General features: G+C 40.1%; 2 protein-coding genes across 3 annotated transcripts; both read left to right on the top strand.

Annotated features, from left to right (window-relative positions):
• The first annotated feature begins 2,067 nt into the window (after positions 1 to 2,067).
• LOC119890991 (putative selection and upkeep of intraepithelial T-cells protein 1 homolog) lies at positions 2,068 to 4,250 on the top strand. The gene is made up of 3 exons (XM_038702360.1): positions 2,068 to 2,220; positions 3,743 to 4,024; positions 4,139 to 4,250. Exons 1-3 carry the CDS (start codon positions 2,091 to 2,093, stop codon positions 4,243 to 4,245), a joined length of 519 nt encoding a protein of 172 aa, XP_038558288.1. The 5' UTR covers positions 2,068 to 2,090; the 3' UTR covers positions 4,246 to 4,250.
• Positions 4,251 to 11,509: 7,259 nt separating this feature from the next.
• On the top strand, positions 11,510 to 20,605 carry LOC119890990 (butyrophilin subfamily 1 member A1-like). 2 transcript variants are annotated; one of them, XM_038702359.1, is made up of 7 exons: positions 11,510 to 11,793; positions 12,488 to 12,515; positions 12,603 to 12,705; positions 14,081 to 14,422; positions 18,977 to 19,258; positions 19,364 to 19,474; positions 19,995 to 20,605. In XM_038702359.1, exons 3-6 carry the CDS (start codon positions 12,612 to 12,614, stop codon positions 19,465 to 19,467), a joined length of 822 nt encoding a protein of 273 aa, XP_038558287.1. In that variant the 5' UTR covers positions 11,510 to 11,793; positions 12,488 to 12,515; positions 12,603 to 12,611; the 3' UTR covers positions 19,468 to 19,474; positions 19,995 to 20,605. The 2 variants fall into 2 exon arrangements, with proteins under 2 accessions (XP_038558287.1, XP_038558286.1); XM_038702358.1 differs by lacking the exon at positions 12,488 to 12,515 and having other exon boundaries at positions 11,512 to 11,793.
• Positions 20,606 to 20,721: the final 116 nt, after the last annotated feature.

Genomic DNA, 20,721 nt, shown 5'->3' with positions numbered 1-20,721 from the left:
TAGCTCTGTGAGGCTACAAATCCTGAAGGTTGAGCTTAATGCCAATGCCAATATGCTAACGATGCAAGCGGGAGTGAAGAGCAGACCGGTGTCTGTTGGCAAGAAAGTGCGCGGGAGCCAGTGGAGTCAAGACTCTGGGTAGGGGAGCGTTCCCTTAGTCGGCGGACATGTGGAAACCCCATAGACCTTCAGATGGAAAGGTGTGCGTGGGCGTTTCTGATATCATTTTGATCGTTGTGAATGTAAGTGAGGTATGTGGCCAAGGATTTTGATTATGTTGTCTGGGATTCCCTGCCGGACGTGGTGGAGGCGGCTCCGATGCGGAACAAATGCCCAGAGTACAGTTTGTGGGATATGCCGGATTTGGATAGAATTTGGCGGTGGTGTTGGTGAAACCAGAAGCGTGTGGTTACTTTCCCTGTCTCTTTGACGAACAGAAGATCTTGGGGGAAAGCATGGCTGGCTAGTCTTGAGTCCACGTAGAGACGTTTTGGTTAGTACGGACTGAGGTAAGAATTGAGTTGGAAGACGTACAGTCCCCTCCAAAAGTATAAACGGTATGGGAAATTCCTTTGTTTTTGTTGTTCAATGTAGACATTTGGGTTAAGATCAAAAGATGAGTATGAGACAAGAGTTCAGAATTTCAGAATCCGCAGCTCAGGACATACCACCCTTTGTTTGAACCCACTCGTTTTTTTTGTTAAAACTTATAAAGACAGCATTTCCTGTTAAAGAGGATAAACCAACATGAATACCAGAGAGTCTCTGGGAGAAAAGCAAGCCATTGTCAAGCTGAGAAAAGAAGGAAAATTAACCAGAGCCATTGGACAAACATTGGGCATAGCAAGCACAACAATGTGGAATACCATGGCTTGGGCGTGCATGGCTGCTTCTGGAACAGGCTCATTAATATTTATTGATGATGTAACTGATGATGGGAGCAGCAGAATGAATTCAGAAGTGGACAGAAACATTTTGTCTGCCAATTTACGGAGAAATGCATTGAAACTAATCGGGAGAAAGTTTATCATGCAGCAGGACAATGACCCAAAGCAAGCTGCCAACTAAACAAAGGACTTCATCAGGGGAAAAAAGTGGAAGGTCTTAGACTGGCCAAGTCAATCACCTGACCTTAACCCAATAGAGCATGCATTTCACCTCCTGAGAGGAGACTGAAGGGAGAAACACCCCGAAACAAACAAGAACTGAAAGAAACTGCAGAAAAACCCTGGAATAGCATCACAAATGAAGAATGCAATAGTTTGGTGATGTCGATGGGACGCAGGCTTGAGGCAGTTATTGCAAGCAAGGGTTATGCCACCAAATATTACATGTTATTTACTTTAAGATCAGTTGTTCCATTACTTTTGCTCACCTAAGAATGCTGTGGTCTAATACAAACGCTGATATGTCCTAAGTTGTTTAACACATCTAGATGTGAAAACCAGGAAATGAGAGCTGAAATTCTGAACTCTTGTCTCATACTCATCTTTTTATCTTAAACCCAAATGTCTTCAGTGAACAACAAAAACAAAGGAATTTCTCTTACCGTTCCAATACTTTTGGAGGGGACTGTACATGGGTTGCGGTAGGCCGGACTGGTTGGTTTTGCTGCGTTTGAGGTGATAAGTGAGTGTGTCTGCGAATTGTATGGAAATGTCAGCCATGGTGCCGTGTAGGCTCAGATGGTAGTGGAGGCTAGAGGCAGTGAAGGAGGCAGCCTCTGAGGCTCCAGAGTCGTTACATAATCTATATACAACTTTTGGGATTTTGATGAACTGTTTCTGTTTTTGGTGCAGCTCTGACAGACTTAATTTCTTATTTTTAGTATTTAACATTTCACTCCTGTTTCTATTTATTCCTATGTTTTCTTTGCAGCTCAGTCAAAGTTGGTTTGTTCACATCAGCCAATCGTAGCCTGGGTTGGTGGTGATGTAATTTTGCCATGTCACCTTGAACCTGCACTTAGTGCAAGTTCTGAGATCGTGGTGTGGACCAAACCTGGTTTGGACCGAAAGTACATCTATGTTCACCAAGATGGACGACTGATGTACCAGAGTAAAAATCCATCTTATCATTCCCGAACAGCTATGTTTGAGGATGAACTGAGTAAAGGAAACGTCTCTCTGCAAATCTTCAATGTGGAAATCTCTGATGCAGGAAAATACTCCTGTTTCCTTCGATCACTGCAGAAAGAAGCTTCCATCCAACTCATTGTTGGTGAGTGAGACTTAAGCTTAATATAAATATTAATAATAGTCCTTTTGTTTTTATCATATCTTTAAAGTCAGAAATCGAAAAGCATGTAGCCCTAACTCTCTTCCATATCACATGTTCTATTAGCAGTGTAGTGAATGAAAGGCACAAATGTACAGAGCCCTGTAAGAACCATTGAATTAAAAATAAATATTCTTCACTAAAAGATGAGCTAAGAACAGTTTCCAACTTCGACTTTTTGGATGGTTCATTGAGAAAACCAGAGGGTTTGATGTGGTTTGGCATGGGCGGGAATGGAGCCTGAAGGCATGTTGTATGTTCCCAGGTACGTTTGCACCAATCATTGACCTACAAAGAAGCACTGGCAGTTACAACAGAAGCTCCAGGCATGCCCGAACGCTAGGCGTGCAGTGAGAAGAGACTGTTCACTTGAAATTACTTTTCGTTCGTAACAATTGCTACAAACAATGATGCTGAAAAGGTTAGCATATATACTGCTAGTTTTCTTCATTAAAAGAAAAACAAAGAACAGCACAAGGAGCCTGCCCTTTCGAAATTGTTCCAATGATGGAACCATTGATGGTTGTGTGTAACTGATGGTTCTGCGTAACTGGCATCTCTGTGTCGGGAGCCCCTATTGGAACCGGCTGCCATAGTTTTTGAAAGTGTGCAAAAGGTGGCGCTGGCATCTTGGTGCCAAAGCCCCTACTGAACCCAGTTGCTGTGGTTGTAGTGTACAGCTGGGGGCGCAGGGTGCTGATGACTATGTAGTTTGTCCTGTATGATAATGCTGGTGCTGTTGCTGTAAACCCTGAGGCTCAAAATTCTGGTGCTGGCTGACTCCCGTTTTGCTTTTGGTGCTGACCTTTCTGCTGTCTTGAGCTGGAGTTTATATGTGAACTGTTCCTTTAACAGTGGTGCTGCAGTCGTGGTGTGTGTGATTGCGTCCCCATGGGGTTGACAGAGCCGTGGGTATGACATGCGTTGAAAAGTTTGCTGGATTGTTTTTTTCTGTGAGACAGAATTATTTTATCTTTAAGCATTTTGTGAAGAGTGGCATATAGTCCGTTTTTAAATTGTATATGAAGACTGGTTGACACGGGACCTCGCTGGAGTGTGGTAATGCTGCGCTCTGCTGCTTGTTTTGAGGCGGAGGATTCATCATGTGAAATGTTCTTCAATGTTGAGGAGAGATGAACCATGTAAGATATTAAGTTAAAGCTGGACTCACCACCTTCCTGGCTGGTATTAAGACTGTGGAGTCATGGAGGCGAACAGTCCAGCTTCTAATGCTGGGTCTGCTGCGTTAATGGAAAAGTTGAAAATGATTGTTGTGAGTCCGTCCAAATGATTGAGGATATATATGGTGTCCGATTGGGGATAGCAAGATTGAGTCCATTCTCAATAAAAAGTAAGTGGATGAATGAAGTCGCTTTTAATAATTTTCAATATGGCATGGTAGCGTTAACTTAGCATTAATTTATACATGTTTTATCTAAAGCCAATGTTCTAAATTCCTCCTCAGGTGCTGTCTCCTCGCCCATCATACAGGTTGTCTCAGATAACAGTGACAGTGTGGTGTTTCAGTGTGAGTCTGAAGGCTGGTATCCAGAGCCTGAGGTGTTTTGGCTGGACGGTGAGGGAAACCTCCTCTCTGCTGGACCTACAGAGACAGTCAGAGGTCCTGATGACCTCTATACTGTCAGCAGCAGAGTGACTGTGGAGAAGAGACACAGCAACAGCTTCACCTGTAGAGTCCAACAGAAGGACATCAACCAGACCAGAGACACTCACATCCATGTTACAGGTTAGAAAGAGTTTTGTATAAATTATACAAAATACCACTGTTTTGTTTAAACTGTTAGTGTAAACTGTAGCTTGATTAAAAAGCGTCATGCTGTTCTGGTTTGTGTCATTTCAGCTGGTTTCTTCAATGATCAGAATTGTTGGTATTGCATTTGGAGCATCATCATAAGTCTTGGAATTGCCGTCTTAGTGTTTATTATCGCATGGATAAATAGACCGTAACGTAAGTCACATGTTAATTTTCATTTTTCTGTTACTGTCAGAGCTCATGGTTGTCTATATAATGAAATGTAGAGGTGAATTTGAATAGATTATATAACATATCCATGATTTAACATTAAAATATACTTTGATATAATGTAGGCAAAATGAAAAACAGAATAGTAAATATAAAATGTGGTGCAGAGGTAGCACTCGTCCAACACCACAGAGTACTGGATACCTTATATCCTGCTTTAGGTTTGTTCAGTACAATTGTCAGTGTTCCCACCTGTATGTCTTTGTCAGTGCACAAACCTAGAGAATTGGAAAATAGAGAACCAGGGGTGGTTTAAGTGATTTGGAGGCCCTGAGCAAAGAAGAAGTTGGTGAAATCTGAACTGCAGAACCCTACTGATTTCACTGGCAAAAATATGCAATTAGTGGCTAGTAACAAAAAAATGATTACTAGTAAAACAGGAATTGTTACTTGTAACTACTAAATAAGTATGGGTAGCTTTTAAATAGCTACTAGTAAGTTTTAAAGACTAAAGTGGCATCAACAAAGAGATCTATTTCTCAATCTATGCCTTCCTCTGGTGGTCAAACTGATCTTAGGCTTTATTCTCTCCTGCGCTTTAACACAGTTTAACGTCTCATATTGAATGATAATGTCATTATTTAGTGTCTCTGAATAATCCTAAATCCTAATAATTTAAAATAATAATACTATTACAATTAACATTCAAAGCTCTCCACAATATGTCTCCTATATGTCATTGACCTCATTCAGACCTGCACTCCATCTCGTTCCCTGCGGTCTTCCACGATAGATCTCTTGGCTCTACCGCACATCAACCTCAGTACAGTGGGTGCTAGGGTCTTCTCCTGCACTGTACCCAAACTCTGGAGCTCTCTTCCCACCCACATCTGTATAGTGGAGTCTATTACACAATTCAAAACTGCTCTCAAAACTCATCTTTTCAAACTAGCATACTCACTGTAATAATGTGACACAGATTTTCATTCACATCACAACATGTAAATGTATACTGTTTGGAGTGTTGATGTCCCATTGTCTGTATCTTTAAATGTGTTTATATTTAATATTGGCAGCTTCCCTTTAAATATTAGTACTTTTCTTTTAAAGTCACATTTAACAAAACCACAATAACATGAGGTTCGAGATCAAAACTGTAATCAATCAATCCCCATCCTGTCAGAATCGGCCAAATCTGATGTTTATATGAGCAGCAGCTCCAGATTTCAGTCTGTGCCATTTTCCCTCTTTTCTGGACATCTTACGTGATTCATAAAATGTCCAGGGGTACACTGAAGGTCAAGCGGTCACCTGATTGTGCGGTAAGTCATGAAATCCACCGTGGTGCATCGTGTGAACTTTCCGACGGATCTCTCTTCCACAGGCGTGTCGACTTTGATCTGCCGCATGTGCATGTTTCTGCCATTCTGGTGGTTGGCCAGGATCATGAAGGTGCTGATCGGTTCCTTTGTTCGCTAAAACACACACAAACACAAACATACACACACATTGGTGCTAATCGAATCTGCAACTTCCTGCCATAAAACACAAACACTTCACACAATGTCCCATGTAAAACAAGGAAGGGCATGATTTTAATTAGTTTTCTTCTAGTAGATACTGATAGGATTCAGATTCAGTACTGATAAGAAAACTTTTTTTCAGTAACTTACTTTAAGAAATATAAAAGTGTTTTTAATTTAAGAAATGTTCTAAAATGTTAAATGCTGTTTGAACACAAAAAGCCCTAGAAGAACTATAAAAGTGGCAAAGTTTTGATTGTAATCAGGAACGCTCAGATCAAGGAATACACAAACATTTAAACTGACTGTACTTGCTTGATACCACAGACACATTTTAGTCAGTACCAAAAAAGTGTTAAGTTCAAATGAAAAATCATAAAAATTTATGTCACAGGTTTTCCACTGTAAAGATCGTAATGTTTTAATATCAAAGTGATGGCAGCTAAACTCAAGTCTTCAAGTGCGGGTGTTTAAAGGGTCAGACAAGGAGGACAAGGGTCACAAGCGCCACATTCAAGGTAATTGTGATTTATAAAGCGAAATCAGCGTAGGACTTCCTGTGTTTTGTACGTACGCAACTTTCCTACGCACAGTTTTATAAATGAAACCCCAGGACTGGTATATGTGGTGAGCGGCTGATGAAGAAGGTGAGAACTGGTGAGCAGGTGCTGGAAACATGTACAAAGGAGACGAAAACTAAGGGAAGTTACCAAAAGCAAAGTCACAGAACAGGCAGAGAGGAAATGTTGTTCCCTAGTGGTTAGGACTATAAAGGTTGAAGTTCTAACAATCATAAATCACTCCCTGATTTCCCAGAGCCACTGAAACCTGCACTTCAGAAACCTCTCATAAAGAAAGATAACTTGGATCACTTAGTACTTTATTTTTTGAGTAAAATCCTGGAGGAGCCACTACTGTATACAGACAGCTAACTGATTGCTAAATTTCAACTGTATATTTGAGAGGTTTCAGCATGGCTTTTGTTCTCTCCATAGTTCTGAGACAGCACTAGTTAATGTAGTAAATTACCTGAGAGGGAACATAGACAATAATAAACTCTATATTAGTTTTATTAGGTTTAAGCACCACATTTGACAAAGCAGATGGCATACTCAGATTGCAGAACTGTATTGGACTCACTGGCTCAGTCTTGTTTAGGCTTAAATGTCTGAGAGAGAATTTCTGGTATCCCTTGGTGACTATTCCTCAGCCAACACTAAGGTAACATTTGGCGTTCCTCAAGGCTTTGGGGGGCCTGTGTTGTTCAGTCTCTATATGCTGCTACTGGGAAACATCATTAGAGAACATGGGATGAACTTTCACAGCTATGCTGATGATACACACAATTACACCTGTCTCTCAGTGCATTGATCATATCAATTTATGTGTGTCGCATAACTTCCTGCAACTGAACAAACAAAAGACAGAGGTTTTAATCATTGGTGAAAAGGCCCAGAGAGATTTATTTTGCACCACCTTGAAATCTCCTAAAATAAAGTTTTGCCGTGGTCTTAGACACTTAAATTTAACATCATTAAAAATGTGTTTTACCATCTCAGGAACATCTCTAAGGGCCCGTGTCCACCAAAGCATTTTTTTTCTAGTCTAGTTAGATTTTTTTTTAAATAGTTCCGTCCTCTTCTGATTTGGGATTATAAGCAGTAAGCCACTTGCATTCTCCTTTTCTGTGTTACTGTCAGGGCCTTTTTTGGCTGTAGCGATACTTAGGGGTTGATACCAAAGCATCAGTGGATTACAGTATATAGCGCAATGTTCATGATATACAGTATATACTTTCGATATGATGTAGGCAAAATAATAAAAACGGAATAGTAAATATAAAATGTGATGCAGAGGTAGCACTCGTCCAACACCACAGAGTGCTGGATACCTTGTATCCTGCTTTAGGTTTGTTCAGTAAAATTGTCAGTGTTCCCACCTGCATGTCTTTGTCAGTGCACCAGTGACTCTTACTGGTTGGTCTGGGAGCCTGTTACAGAGGAGGGGCCGATCATTGGAACAAGAACATCCACCATAATATGAAGAAGAAAATAAAGAAGTGGCACTCGTCTCAGATGTTTTGTTCCTCATATTAGAATGAAAACTTTAATGTTGTACCTGTAATGCAAAATGTCTTTTCTCCTGTCATTTTGATGTAAAATATTTTCAGCTCAACCATCATATTTCTGTTCTGCTACATTAGTTTCTCATTTTCACTATTTGAACACAGAATGTTTTAACCAACCGATTTCTTCTTCTTTTTGCACACAGGGATCAAAAAGATTCTGAATGGGTAATGCAGACTTCAAAAGTCTATAGTGAAAAAGGAAATAAACAAGATTAAGGCTGACGGTCTCAAGTTGTCCAAATTGAGAAAAGGAACAGAGAGCAGCTGGGGAACGAAGAGAGGGTGCAGATCAACAGAGAGGAAAGAAGAGAGAAAGAACAAGCAAATCAACTATGAAAGACAGAGAAACCACTAAAAAACAAACATGTTATTAGCATTACAGAAAAAAAGACAAACAAAGAACAGTGAGGGAAAATGTAGAAGATCGAGGAACTGGGGAGGACACTTCAGTCAGTGAAGACGATGGACAGAAATAAGATGCCCTCATGATACAGCAGGAAGAACTGTGGAGATGAACCTGAACTTCAGGAAGAGCAACACAGAGACAGCTGACAGTTTATAACACAATGCATGCTGCAAATTTATGTTTGGTCTCATGACCTTTTATTTCAATTTGGTCCTCGTTGATTGTTATTTTGTTTTTTACGTGCTGACAAAGTGATGTGACATAAGTTTTTGTTTGAAAGGTGTGTGCACGGCATCGTGTTGAATATAATTTTTTTGCCATGAAAGGAAGTTGTTGTAATTTGACTTTCCATGGTCAGATCTGCACCAAACTTTACTTGATTAGATTCCCGGCCTGCAGACAAATAGGCCTACATGAAAAGTAGAAGTCATTGTCATTGTGCCACCAGGAAGTAAGCGTCACGTGACAATAACCATTTGATTTAGATTTTTACAGTGTGGTCCACACTTGATGTACTGGAACCTAAATTTTAAATAGGTGTCCTCTAACACCAAGTAGGCAATGGTGCCGCCAGGGAGTGACCACCCCAGTTGCCCCCCCCCTCGCAAGGAGCATATGCATAAAATGCTATATACTGTTTATATTATGTAACCCCTTGGTTTGAGTTAACAGGTGAATAGCAGCATGAAAGTGTTCTCATATTAGGCTCTGTCACTTTACACCTCTGACCCTGAGGTGTGATGTTTATTTTAGGAGAGGCCTCCGATTCATCCATGTAGATGGCAATCACGTTTCTAAAATTGTGACTGGTTAAGGGGCGGGACTAACACGCATTGCAGAGCAGAGTACACTGGTGTTGTGCCAATGTATGTGTTTTCTGCGGAGGCAGCAACAAGCTGCAGAAGAAAGAAAAGTCTAATTTAATTTATGTAGAGAGACAGTTAGTAGCCTGGCTAGTTTATAATAAGTTTGTCACACTGCTACACAGTTTTGTGTATTGTACTGTGTGTGAGAGCTAATAGTCTGCAGATAGCAACAGGTTAGCACCATCGGTAACAGCAAGCTAACGTCATACGAACACTGGAGCTCCTGACAGCGTGGTGTGTGACCGGCTGTTAACATTATGCTTCGAGGGAGACCGTCCTGTGCCTGTTTTCATCTTCATCTTTCTGAGAGGATTCCAAAACATGAGAACAGCGGGAGTCATCTGGACGATGCTGTGAAACTGTGCTCAATGTTACTTACGCCCAACAGGCGCTCCAGTGAGTAGCACAACAAACACTGTGGGGCCACAGCGAGTTGGCGGACTGTCTGAAAAACTTCAGTCACCCAGAAGTTTGCCCAGAGGAAAAAACGCCGGGCTTCATGCTGAAATGATCAAATAACTGCAACTGACCTTTTGTATCTGCCATCTGCTGTGTTTATTGTGTATTGAAAGCTGTCCTGGCTGCAGTTTTGGTGAAGGTGAACTGATCACTAATGATCTGTGTATGTCTGATAAGTTACATGAAATAAAGACTATTGTAATTGAGGCACCTTTGCCAATGTGACGTCCATCAGTCTACCAACAGTAGCCCGCCTTTTGAAGAGGCTCCAGGTATCAGTGAAACAAATACTTAGTGCCTTTTGAGAGAAACAATGACCAGTTGAAACAACTGAGGGACGTTACAGGTACAGCACTATATCCATCCATCCATCCATCGTCCACCCCCTATATCCTGCGTACAGGGTCGCTGGAGCCAATCCCAGCTGACATCGACCTGGACAGGTCGCCAGTCCATCGCAGGGCTACACATACACAAACAACCACTCACGCTCACCAATCAACGTAGCCCATGTGTCTTCGGATGGTGGTAGGAAGCCGGAGCACCCGGAGAGAACCCACACAGACACGGGGAGAACATGCAAAGGCCGGGGAAACCGAGGTTTGAACCCACAACCTACTTGCTGTGAGGCGACAGTGCTAACCACTGCATTGCAGTGGTTGAGTGGACTTTATCAGTTTTACATTTGTTTTTCAGTGCTGCTCCACTGAGGCGCGCTGCGTGCTAATAACAATGTAACGAGGTCTCCCGCAGAATGTAACAGACTAAAAGGTTTGTATTTGGACTAGAAATGTGCTAAAGTAAAAGGTAAAAGTTAAAAGTAAAATACAAATCTAGAAATAAAACTATGTAAGCACAGTAACAAAATACTTTCCACCATAATAAATAAATGTTACCAGGTATCACTGTTGAGTGTCTCTGAATTATATAGTGAATGCAGAGCGAACACAAACTGTTTCACTTCCTCTGCCCTCCTTCCTCTCTATACAGCTAAACAACCACAACAACTTCCACACACCATCAGAGGCATGCACAGATCAGTCAGCATTCATCATCATCATCATCATCATCTAGCATAACAGTGTACCTTCAACTTATACAAGTGATTTAATGCTGCCACTTTTGAATGAACATCTGACACAAGCTTGAAGCTGTGGAACTAGAAATAATTTCAACATATTAAAAGTTCAGGCTATAAATAAATATAGAAATTATTGTGGGTCTTGTTCAATTTGTAGCACTTTCAACATGATTAGTAGTGATTAGAAGTATATTGTGAGTATTCTTGTTTTTTTGTCTTCTGATGCTGAGGCGCACATGAGTTTAGCTGCTGTCATTTTGATTCACCATCGGTCATCATAGCCTACTGAGCAAAACCCAACACATTGGTAGATATTAGCCCAAGATCAGGGCTGCCACACAGAAGGAATGAACCCACTGAGCACAACAGGCACGGGTGACGAAAGTTTATTTAGCTTACACTAGGTAATTCACAGGCAAAAGTACAGAGTCTAAAGGCTGGTAGCTTGGTCAGAAAAACACAGGTTTGATACAAAGGGAAACAAAACTCTAGGAATACGCTGGAACACTGTTGCTGGGAACTAGTAGATCTAGCAACTATTGCAGTGGAGGTGTGGGTATATCATGTTGCTTTCAGCCTTTTAATCTCTTGCCAAAAAGCTGCTTTTCTTCTGCCACAATCTTTCAGCCATGGATCATTGTTTTCTTGGCAGAACAATTACAGACAGCTAACTAATCACTTTTAAAGATTAAATCAGTAGTAGTAGTATGAGAGCAGCAGGCAGGAGGAGCGAGGAGATGCAGCTGGGGATTGTGCAGAAGTATCGTGAGAGGGGAGGAACCTGAAGCTCAGCCAAAAAACAAGTTAAGAGCACAAAACAACGATCACAAAGAAACACCAGAGAACTGAAGAGTCATTCCACAACAAAGGCGGAACAATCTGTGACAAAAGAGCAGAGAGATGATGCGCTGATAGAAGACAGATGTAAAGATGAGACAGGTGCCAGGAGAGGTCATGCCCACAACACACAGACACACAGACAGACAGTGAGGTTTTCTCAGCTGAGGAATGTCATGTTTACATGTTTATCAAGCGGTAACAGCACAACATCATATTCGTCATTCTGCAGGTGAGAGTTGCTTTTTAAAGTAAAACTTATATTATAGTATATTGTTGGATACTGTGGTGTATTTGGGATGTTTGATGCATGATAGTTTTGTCGTAATTCTAAAAGCATGATTAGCGTAAAGTGTGTTAAGAAAGATTGCTGACTCTCGTATAAACTCAAGAAATTAATGTGCAGCTTTAAACAATTGTTTACTCTTTGTCTCAGTTTCTGTGTATGAAAATGTGTTGATCCAGATTGAATGGGGTTCTGTTGCTCTGCAGACAAATTCTTTATGTTGGATCATTGAAGTCTACATCTTACTCATTGATCTAGTTGTGCGCCTCTCACTCCTCTTTCTGGACTGGTTAGAGCCAGTTTACTCTGTTCTGTGAAGGGAGTAGTAGACAGCATTGTACAAGATGTTCAGTTTCAGTTTCTTGCGTGGAATAGCTTCATTTCTCAGAACAAGAATAGACTGATGAGCAAGCAGAAAAAAATTTTGTTGCTTCTTTAATCAGCACAACATCTGTGTGAAAGAGAGAGAGAGAGGCAGTGTTATATAAATCACAAAATACATTTGTGAATCCTGTGTGTATGTCAACACCTAACAAAAAGCATAAAAAGCATAAGGTTCCCTTCAGTCTAAAGGTTTAGGCCAGTCTAAATAGATGCATTGCTTTGTAAGTCATAACACATGCATGCGGTCTTCAATCAGATTACACCGTCTACCCTGTTGAAAAAAAGTAAGTAAAGACATGTATTTGTGTCTCGTTCATGAAAACAACCAGAAAAGGCTTTTCTGTATTAAAATTTTTGTTTTTGTTTTTCAGGGCTCCAGGATGCTGCATCCAAAGACAGAGTCCAGTGAGAAAGTCTCCTCCAGGACCTGCAGTGTTTTGCTGTTCATCATTCTTCTAATACAGTCCGTTGGAGGTAATTTCAAAGAAAAACACTTCAGTAATCATGCTGATGATGTATTCTGACCAAAACAAAAAACCTCCAATCCCTCATATCCATTTCTGTAACAATGACTTCATCAGAGGAGGCGATAAAAATCAATGACACTGTAATCATTCACATCAAAACCACTGCATCAGTTTATTGGCACTACAATACATTTATTATAAAATCAGTCTACAGTCACACTGGTAGCACTGTGAGGTTAATGCTATCTTAATGCTAATGTCAGTATGCTAACATGCTCATAATGACAATGATTTGAAGCAGATATAAATTTGACCTTGTTCACCTTTTTAGTTTAGTGTGTTAGCATGATTTTAATCGTTAATTTGAAGTAAACAGAAAGCACAGCTGGGGCTGATAGGAGTCTCATTAGTTCTGCAGGTATTTGGTCATAAAGTATTGGACAAATTAAAGTTGGGACTGATGGTGACGCTAGAGGAAAAGTCAGAAGGATCAATACTCTTGAACCATGAATATCTGTGCAATATTTAATGGGAATCCAAACCTTCTCAAAGTGGTGGACCAACGTTGCCATCCCTAAAAACTCCACTGAATCCAAATTTCTTTGCATTGCTGTACTTCACCCTGTTACAGGACTGTTTATAAAATGGTGGTAGGAACATTTTCTCTCAGTCTGATACTTTCTGAGACTTTTTATGGTTAGATAATGTCACAGGGTCACAGGCTGACTCAGAAAAAACTGCGGTCAACAAGAAAAGTAGAAAGCGAAAACAACAATGTGAAGGAAATTCTTGTAAGTCCACTCTTCTGCAAGATGAAGGTTTTCAGGAAATTTAGCATTGTTTGCTCTATATGTGTTGCCATCCTACTGGATGCTTAACTGCTTTACCTAAGTCACATTGACAACTAGAGGTCACATGTGTTGCACACTAAGTGGAGAAACATCTAAGACTGAAAACATAGATCAAATCTGGCCTCTGCCCCTACATAAAAGCCATTCCTATCAGGGCAGCTGTCTTGTTTACTGTAATTATGCCAAGACGGCAGACTGTATTTGACTTCTAGATCTGACAGTGACCCTCGAGCATGACATGTAAATGACCCATGGCTCATCTATTGCCACAGAACCATAGACTGTACAGAACTCCACAAAAGACAATTCCCTCTCAAACAAGACTTTTCCAGCTTCATGTTAAACACCATAATGCTGCCCTACACTATAAATGTGCTTGAAGCTCAAAATATTTATGACTTTTAGGATTTTGATCTTTTCCATGTTTTAATGCAGCTCTGAGACATTTAATCGATTATTATATATAAAAAAAAGTCACATTGATGACATATTATAACTTTGCTCATGTTTGTACTTTTATTTACTTTGCAGCTCAGTCAGAGTTGACTTGTTCACATAAACCAATCGTAGCCCTGGCTGGTGATGATGTCATTTTACCATGTCACCTTGAACCTGCAGTCAGCGCCAGTTCTGAGACAGTGGTGTGGACCAAACCTGGTTTGGAGCCAGAGTACATCCATGTTCACCAAGATGGACGACTGATATTTCAGAGGCAAAACCCGTCTTATCATTTCCGAACAGCTCTGTTTGTGGATGAACTGATTAAAGGAAACGTCTTCCTAAAACTCTCCAGTGTGAAAATCTCTGATGCAGGAAAATACTTTTGTTTCCTTCAATCAATGCAGAAGGAAATTTCCATCCAGCTCACTGTTGGTGAGTCAGACTGCAGCTTTATTCACTTAGTAATAAAATATTCTGTGATGCACTGCTTTTATCATACAGAATAGAGTTTCAGGGCCACATGTGATAAAAATGTATTTGAGTTCTGAATTTAAACTAAAGACTCAAATAACCCGTGGCCCTAATACTCTTCCACAGCATGTTCGACTAACATGTGTACAAAAGGCAGTTGAGCAATTTATTATAAGTACCCAGCTTTGATAAAACACAAATCAACAAAGTAAAAGAGGAACACTTCAAAATGCAAAATCCGAGTAAAATTAACATTTACTGGCAATAAACATTAAAGGTGCCCTTGTCTCTTGGCACATTACTGCCACCTGTAGATCAGTGGAACAAAAAGTGCATTTGACTTCATGCAACAGTTTGCAGTGCTGACTTTACGTGATGTTTGTCTGGTTAGAAATTGTGTCCGACTTTCGCCCACACTGCAAAACTTCACCATGTCACATGACATTGAAATCTCAGCTCATCATACTGCAAAACTCATGCAAGATGTCTCTCTCTTTCACAAAGGATGTAGAAAGGCTTGCACAGTAAGCTATTTCCATTATATTGTATTATTGTATTCTACAGTGGATTTGGATTTTTTTGTTGATTAATTAAGCCAAATGTAACTCAGCTGTCCCCTTCATTTAATTGTGATTTTATCTGAACAGTGTTCAAAGGAAAAAAGAAACTACAGGCAGAAGAAGATGAAGTGAAGGAAACTTTTAAAGGTTTAACACTGTTTGATCATTTGGTACTACATTTAGCTAAATTATTGTTTTTGTGTGTGAGCAGGAAGTGTGGGAAGTTTTGATTAGCTCGTTTTATATTGGAGCTATTTTTTCAACTATTCTGCCAATACTTTTTGTTCTTCTGTACTTTTATCTGTCTTTTGTCAATTAACCAACCCTCTAGCTTATTTTGTTGTCTTGAAATCATTGCTGAATCACATAAGCAATTTGATGTGCTGTGGATTTAATGAGGTCAGAGAGGTTTGGTCATTTGAGAAACTGAGCTCAAAGGCCCAATGGTTCTTAGCTGAAAAAAGATTGCATTGGGTTTGAATATGCATCAGTGCTTTTCAATATAGTGTGGAATGGGTGAAATGTTACTAAGGAACATTTAGCATGTGGATAATTACCTGCTTCATAAATAATTCAACTTTCAAGGCAGACTAATCTTTGGTAGTTTGCCTCTGAGTGATTGTCTCCATATGCTGCGATTACTGTTAATGAAATAGAGCTTGTAATTATTATTCAGCTGTTTAGCACACCACTACCCTTCTCATGGGGCGGCTGTGCAGCTGTGGCTCAGGAGGTAGAGCAGGTTGGCCGTTGATTGGAAGGTTGGCGGTTCAATCCCTGGCTCCCTCTGGTTGCATGTTGAAGTTTACTGAACCCCGAATTGCCCCTGGCGGCTATTCCGGCAGTTTATGAGTGAGTGTGAATGTTAGTTTCCTTTTTTGAGCACTTAGCTCAGTGTATGAATGTGTTTCACTGGGGAATGCAGATGTAGTGTAAAAGCGCTTTGAGTGGTCGAAAAGACTAGAAAGGCGCTATACAAGTACGGAGCATTTACATTCGTGGGTAACGTAACAGATAAAATCATTGATTCCTAGTGAGAAAGTCTCCTATTAACTTTCCACCACGCAGTGCAGTGACTCGACTAACAGCAAACACACACACACACACAAAATTAATGGATTGATTAATAAATCAATTGTAAAGAGAGTTTGCTGAGAAAGAAACTGAAAAAAAAAAATTGCTTCCTGAGTAAAGGCACATGTACTTGTGCGAAAGAGATCAGACTCAGAGTAAGACTCAATAGTAAACAGGTCAACATAAAGAAACATACAGAAATAAACAACAATGCTAACCAGACCACAGGGCCATTATGTGTCTGTGAAAGTCTGACTTGAAACATGAGGCTCTGTAGTGTTGTATTCTACAGTAATAAAAACCCTAAAGAATATCTGAACCTGCCTTTATTTTCATCATCTTGGTTACTCACATTTACACTTGTACTCGATTCACACATAGCAATGTGGATTACTGTTTGAATGGCACTGACTAACCAATAACAGTCTCTCTCCAAGCAACTTCTACTATTTGGCAGCTGAAACTCTGCTTTACTTACAAAGTTGTTCAATGCAAATTAATCTGAACAAAACCCAGGTAGTTCTTGAATGCCATGGCTAGCTAGCTTGCTAACAAAATGCTACATGTAAATAAGACAATCTGGAGCCTTTGGAAGATTTATCGTGAACACGATATTTCAGGAACGCCTTGTGGGAATGTGTTCAAATGTGGCACAAATGTCCACTTGGACTGAAGGATGAACTGATTAGAGTTTGGTGGTCAAAGGTCAACTTCACTGTGACACCCTAAAGTCCTTTTTTGGCCACACCATAACTCAGGAACTCAGGAAGGGGAGATTGTGTCCACATTTTGTAGTTTCACAGGACAATGAGTAGGTGATACTTGTGAGTGAAAGGTCATTGTGACCCCAAAATATTGTTTTAGCCATCACTTAAGAATGAATTGTACAACATTGCAGATTTCATAGACGTTGACTGGGACGACACCATGAGTAAACAATAACTGGTACAATATGGGCTTTCCTTCATCTAAGCCATTCTGCATTTGAGGATCATCGGAATCATGTGACTGCAACAATGTATTGGAGCGAATCCAGCGTTTTGCGTGGCTTGATTACATACAAAGTCAATGCAAAGATGCAAATTCGCTCCGGGCAGTGCGGAAGATGCGTTTGTTGCAACATTCGTTGGTTTGCTAGAGTTCAAATTTTTCAACTTGAGTGACAAATTCGCACGACACTATGTTTTGTAAGCCTATCAGTGGTGAGATTGTCCAGACGTCACAGACGGCTTCAGAGCATTGTTTGGAGAGGACCACCCAGAGCAGAGGAGTGAAAAGCCCATGGCCGACGGAGACCAGCTAAACTACGGGTAATTGTAGAAGAAAGAGCCGGGAGCAGCGCCGCAGCTTTTGGACAAATAAACACCTGTAGTCCATCTGGATTATGCTCTGACAACTATGCCATTTACTAGAGGTTAGGAGCTCAGAGTTAACTGCTTTTATTAAATTAGCTTTTTACTTTAGTTTTTGGGATTACAAGCTTCTCAGCAGCTAGCTTCCATGCACCCTCTTCTACTACTACTTCATATTTATATAAAAACCAGACAAAACTGTGCATTGCTGGGAGAAAAGAAAGCGAGGAAGTTACCTGGTGAGTTCATAAAATAAGTGTGTAATTTTATTCCAGCTATTGTTTTACTTTACTGTGAACAAATTAGCCTAGCTCTGATCGATCTGAACTCCATTCAGAAAACAAACATTTAACAAAGTTGTTGTCCTGCTGACTTGCTGACAGACCTGACAAAGCATGAATTCATATGTTTAACAAATCTGCACCATGTTGTAGTTATTTTGGCATCAGTTTGATACGTTTATTGCAATTAAACAGCAAAATGTTTACTTTGGGTTCAAACAGCTGCAATAATGGTGAGTTGTATTTATTCATTTATCGCGTTGTGTGTGAACACTTGGCAGTGATAAAACCTACATGAGGAAAGCGTTGCGAGGATTAAATTTGCGTTTTATGTGAACACACCATTAGTGAGTATAAGACTAAGATTCCATCTTTACTCAATAAATGTGTATCTGTTTAGCCAATACATCTATGATAATCCTTCATTAATCAGTTTAACAACAATAATCATTGTCAACAGACATGGATGTAAACTGCATCTTGACCTGTCAATGGAAAGATGCAACCACATGGTGGTACTTCTACTTTATACCAACTGGCAGTTTCTCCCTGCCCTCAGTGTTTGAGCTAATAGGCTTAACACAACCTGGAGCAATCAAACAACTGAATACACCCTAAAAGAAAAAAAAGAAAAGTAAAAAATTTTAAAAAACTTGCAGGGGCAAGGTGGCTGCAGGCGTTAATTCTGGCGACCGCAGTTGCTTTTCTCTGGCTGTACAAAGTTAGAACCGCTTTTTGTCTGATCTCGCAGCATTTGCAAAGACAAATAACAGTGTGAAATGTGGCCAACTCGATGCCGGTGTTTTTATTCCCTGCCCCTGTAGTCACCTGCAGCTCAAGTTTGACTATCAAGTCGGCGAAAATCAACAGGAGTCATCTCGAACGCACCTAATGATAAACCAAACAGGGACCCACTGATAAAATAAACTCACAGCGGTCAAACACACCACAGTGACTTTAAATTCCACATAATAACAGCTGATGGTGATGATTTACTATAAAGGGCAGCAGTGCAGAGAAGAAGACTGTAAATCTTTTATGAGGTAGTAAATACACTTAACATGGTGGTAAAGGTCGACCTTTTCTTTAAAAAGTGTTTTAATATATCCAACGAGGGTTAAAATGAAGGGCAACTGTTTTAATATGAAGGGCAACTGTTTTAATATAGTTTAACAATGATACAAATTAGTGACATTTTATATTATAAGTGTTTTTGATGTAAACCCACTGTACCTCTCTCCTCCTCAGGTGCTGTCTCCTCGCCCATCATACAGGTTGTCTCAGATAACAGTGACAGTGTGGTGTTTCAGTGTGAGTCTGCAGGCTGGTATCCAGAGCCTGAGGTGTTTTGGCTGGACAGTGAGGGAAACCTCCTCTCTGCTGGACCTACAGAGACAGTCAGAGGTCCTGATGACCTCTATACTGTCAGCAGCAGAGTGACTGTGGAGAAGAGACACAGCAACACCTTCACCTGTAGAGTCCAACAGAAGGACATCAACCAGACCAGAGACACACACATCCAGGTTACAGGTTAGAAAGAGTTCTGTAGAAATTAAACATGATGTCTATGTTTTAAACAGTTGAAGTCTAGTTGGATTTAAAAGCATCATGCTGTTCTTTGTTGTATCATTTCAGCTGGTTTCTTCATTGATCATTGTTGTTGCCATTGCATCTGGGGAATCATCATTACTCTTGGAATTGCTGTCTGTGTTTTCATTATTATCAAACGAACAACTTAAACGTAACGTAAGATACATATTCATTTTCCTTTTTTGTGTCACGTTACTTTCAGAGCTCCTGTCACTTATGACTGTATAGTGACATGTAGGGGTTAAATCCGAAGCATCAATAGGTTATACAACACCTTATCACTAATTTAAATTAAAATATATTTTGATATATAGGCAAAATGAAAAGCAGAACAGGAAATATAAAATGTTGTACAGATGGTGCAGAGGTAGCACTCGTCCAACACTGCTTTAAGGACACTGCTTTAGGTGTTCCCACCTGTATGTCTTTGTCAGGAAACAAACAAGTGGCACTTGTCTCAGATGCTTTGTTCCTCATATAGAATGAAAATTTATATGTTGTACCTGTAAAGAAAATGTCTTTTCTCCTGTCATTTAGATGTAAAAATATTTTCAGCTCAACCATCATATTTCTGTTCTGCTGCTTTAGTTTCTCATTTTTACAAATTTTCTTTTCTAAGGAAAAACTACATGAACACAGAAGGTTTTAACAGATTTCTTCTTCTGCTGGCACACAGGGACCAGGAGGAACAAGAAAACTGACGGAAACGAAATTAAGGCCGGCGTTCTCGAGTTGTCCAGATTGAATGGGCTAAAGGAACTGGAGAACCAGGGAGCAACTGGGGAACAAAGAGAGTGCAGACCAACAGAGAGACGAGGAACAAACAAATAAGAAAAGAACAAAGTGAAAATGGAGAAGAGGAACTGGAGAGGACGCTTCAGTCAGTGAAGACGATGGACAGAAATAAGATGCCCTCGTGATACAGCAGGAAGAACTGTGGAGATGAAACCTGAACTTCAGGAAGAGCAACACAGAGACAGCTGACAGTTTATAACACAATGCACGCTGCAAAGCAGTTTTTCATACAATGTGACTTTAAAACAAACTAACAGAGATTATTAAATCTGTAAAAGATAAGCAAATGAACATGTCACCAGTGCAGCAATGTGACTCGACTACAATGAAGCTCTATGGCACAGAGGAAGATAAAAAAAATCAACAGCTTTAGTAACTTTAAAGATGACAATTTATCATCCCCCTCCTATATTGTTATTATTGAAATATTGTTCCTGTATGAGCGGAGAAGATTTGCCTCCTAAAAGCTAAATAAACTATTTAATGCTTTTAGGCTTTTTCCCTCTCCTTTATTGAGTTATACTCCTTTTTTGTGCATGTAATAGGTTTGCAAAGTGAAAAAGCCCAAAGTCCACCCCAAAGGGAGTTCCCATCTCCAACAGAAAAGT

This window comes from Micropterus salmoides, unplaced genomic scaffold (genome assembly GCF_014851395.1).
Source record: "Micropterus salmoides isolate LMB-PRFRI ecotype aquatic unplaced genomic scaffold, ASM1485139v1 Ms_hic_scaffold_649, whole genome shotgun sequence".
Classification (NCBI taxonomy): domain Eukaryota; kingdom Metazoa; phylum Chordata; class Actinopteri; order Centrarchiformes; family Centrarchidae; genus Micropterus; species Micropterus salmoides.
This window is presented reverse-complemented; position numbering and strand designations above follow the sequence as displayed.

Bases quoted from the DNA above. Each gene is read 5' to 3' on its own strand.
- LOC119890991 (XM_038702360.1), top strand. From the start codon at position 2,091: ATGTTTGAGGATGAACTGAGTAAAGGAAACGTCTCTCTGCAAATCTTC. The intron at 2,221-3,742 runs GTGAGTGAGACT...ATTCCTCCTCAG, and splicing joins TTCCATCCAACTCATTGTTG to GTGCTGTCTCCTCGCCCATC. The intron at 4,025-4,138 runs GTTAGAAAGAGT...GTGTCATTTCAG, and splicing joins CACTCACATCCATGTTACAG to CTGGTTTCTTCAATGATCAG.
- LOC119890990 (XM_038702359.1), top strand. From the start codon at position 12,612: ATGCTGCATCCAAAGACAGAGTCCAGTGAGAAAGTCTCCTCCAGGACC. The intron at 14,423-18,976 runs GTGAGTCAGACT...TCTCCTCCTCAG, and splicing joins TTCCATCCAGCTCACTGTTG to GTGCTGTCTCCTCGCCCATC. The intron at 19,259-19,363 runs GTTAGAAAGAGT...GTATCATTTCAG, and splicing joins CACACACATCCAGGTTACAG to CTGGTTTCTTCATTGATCAT.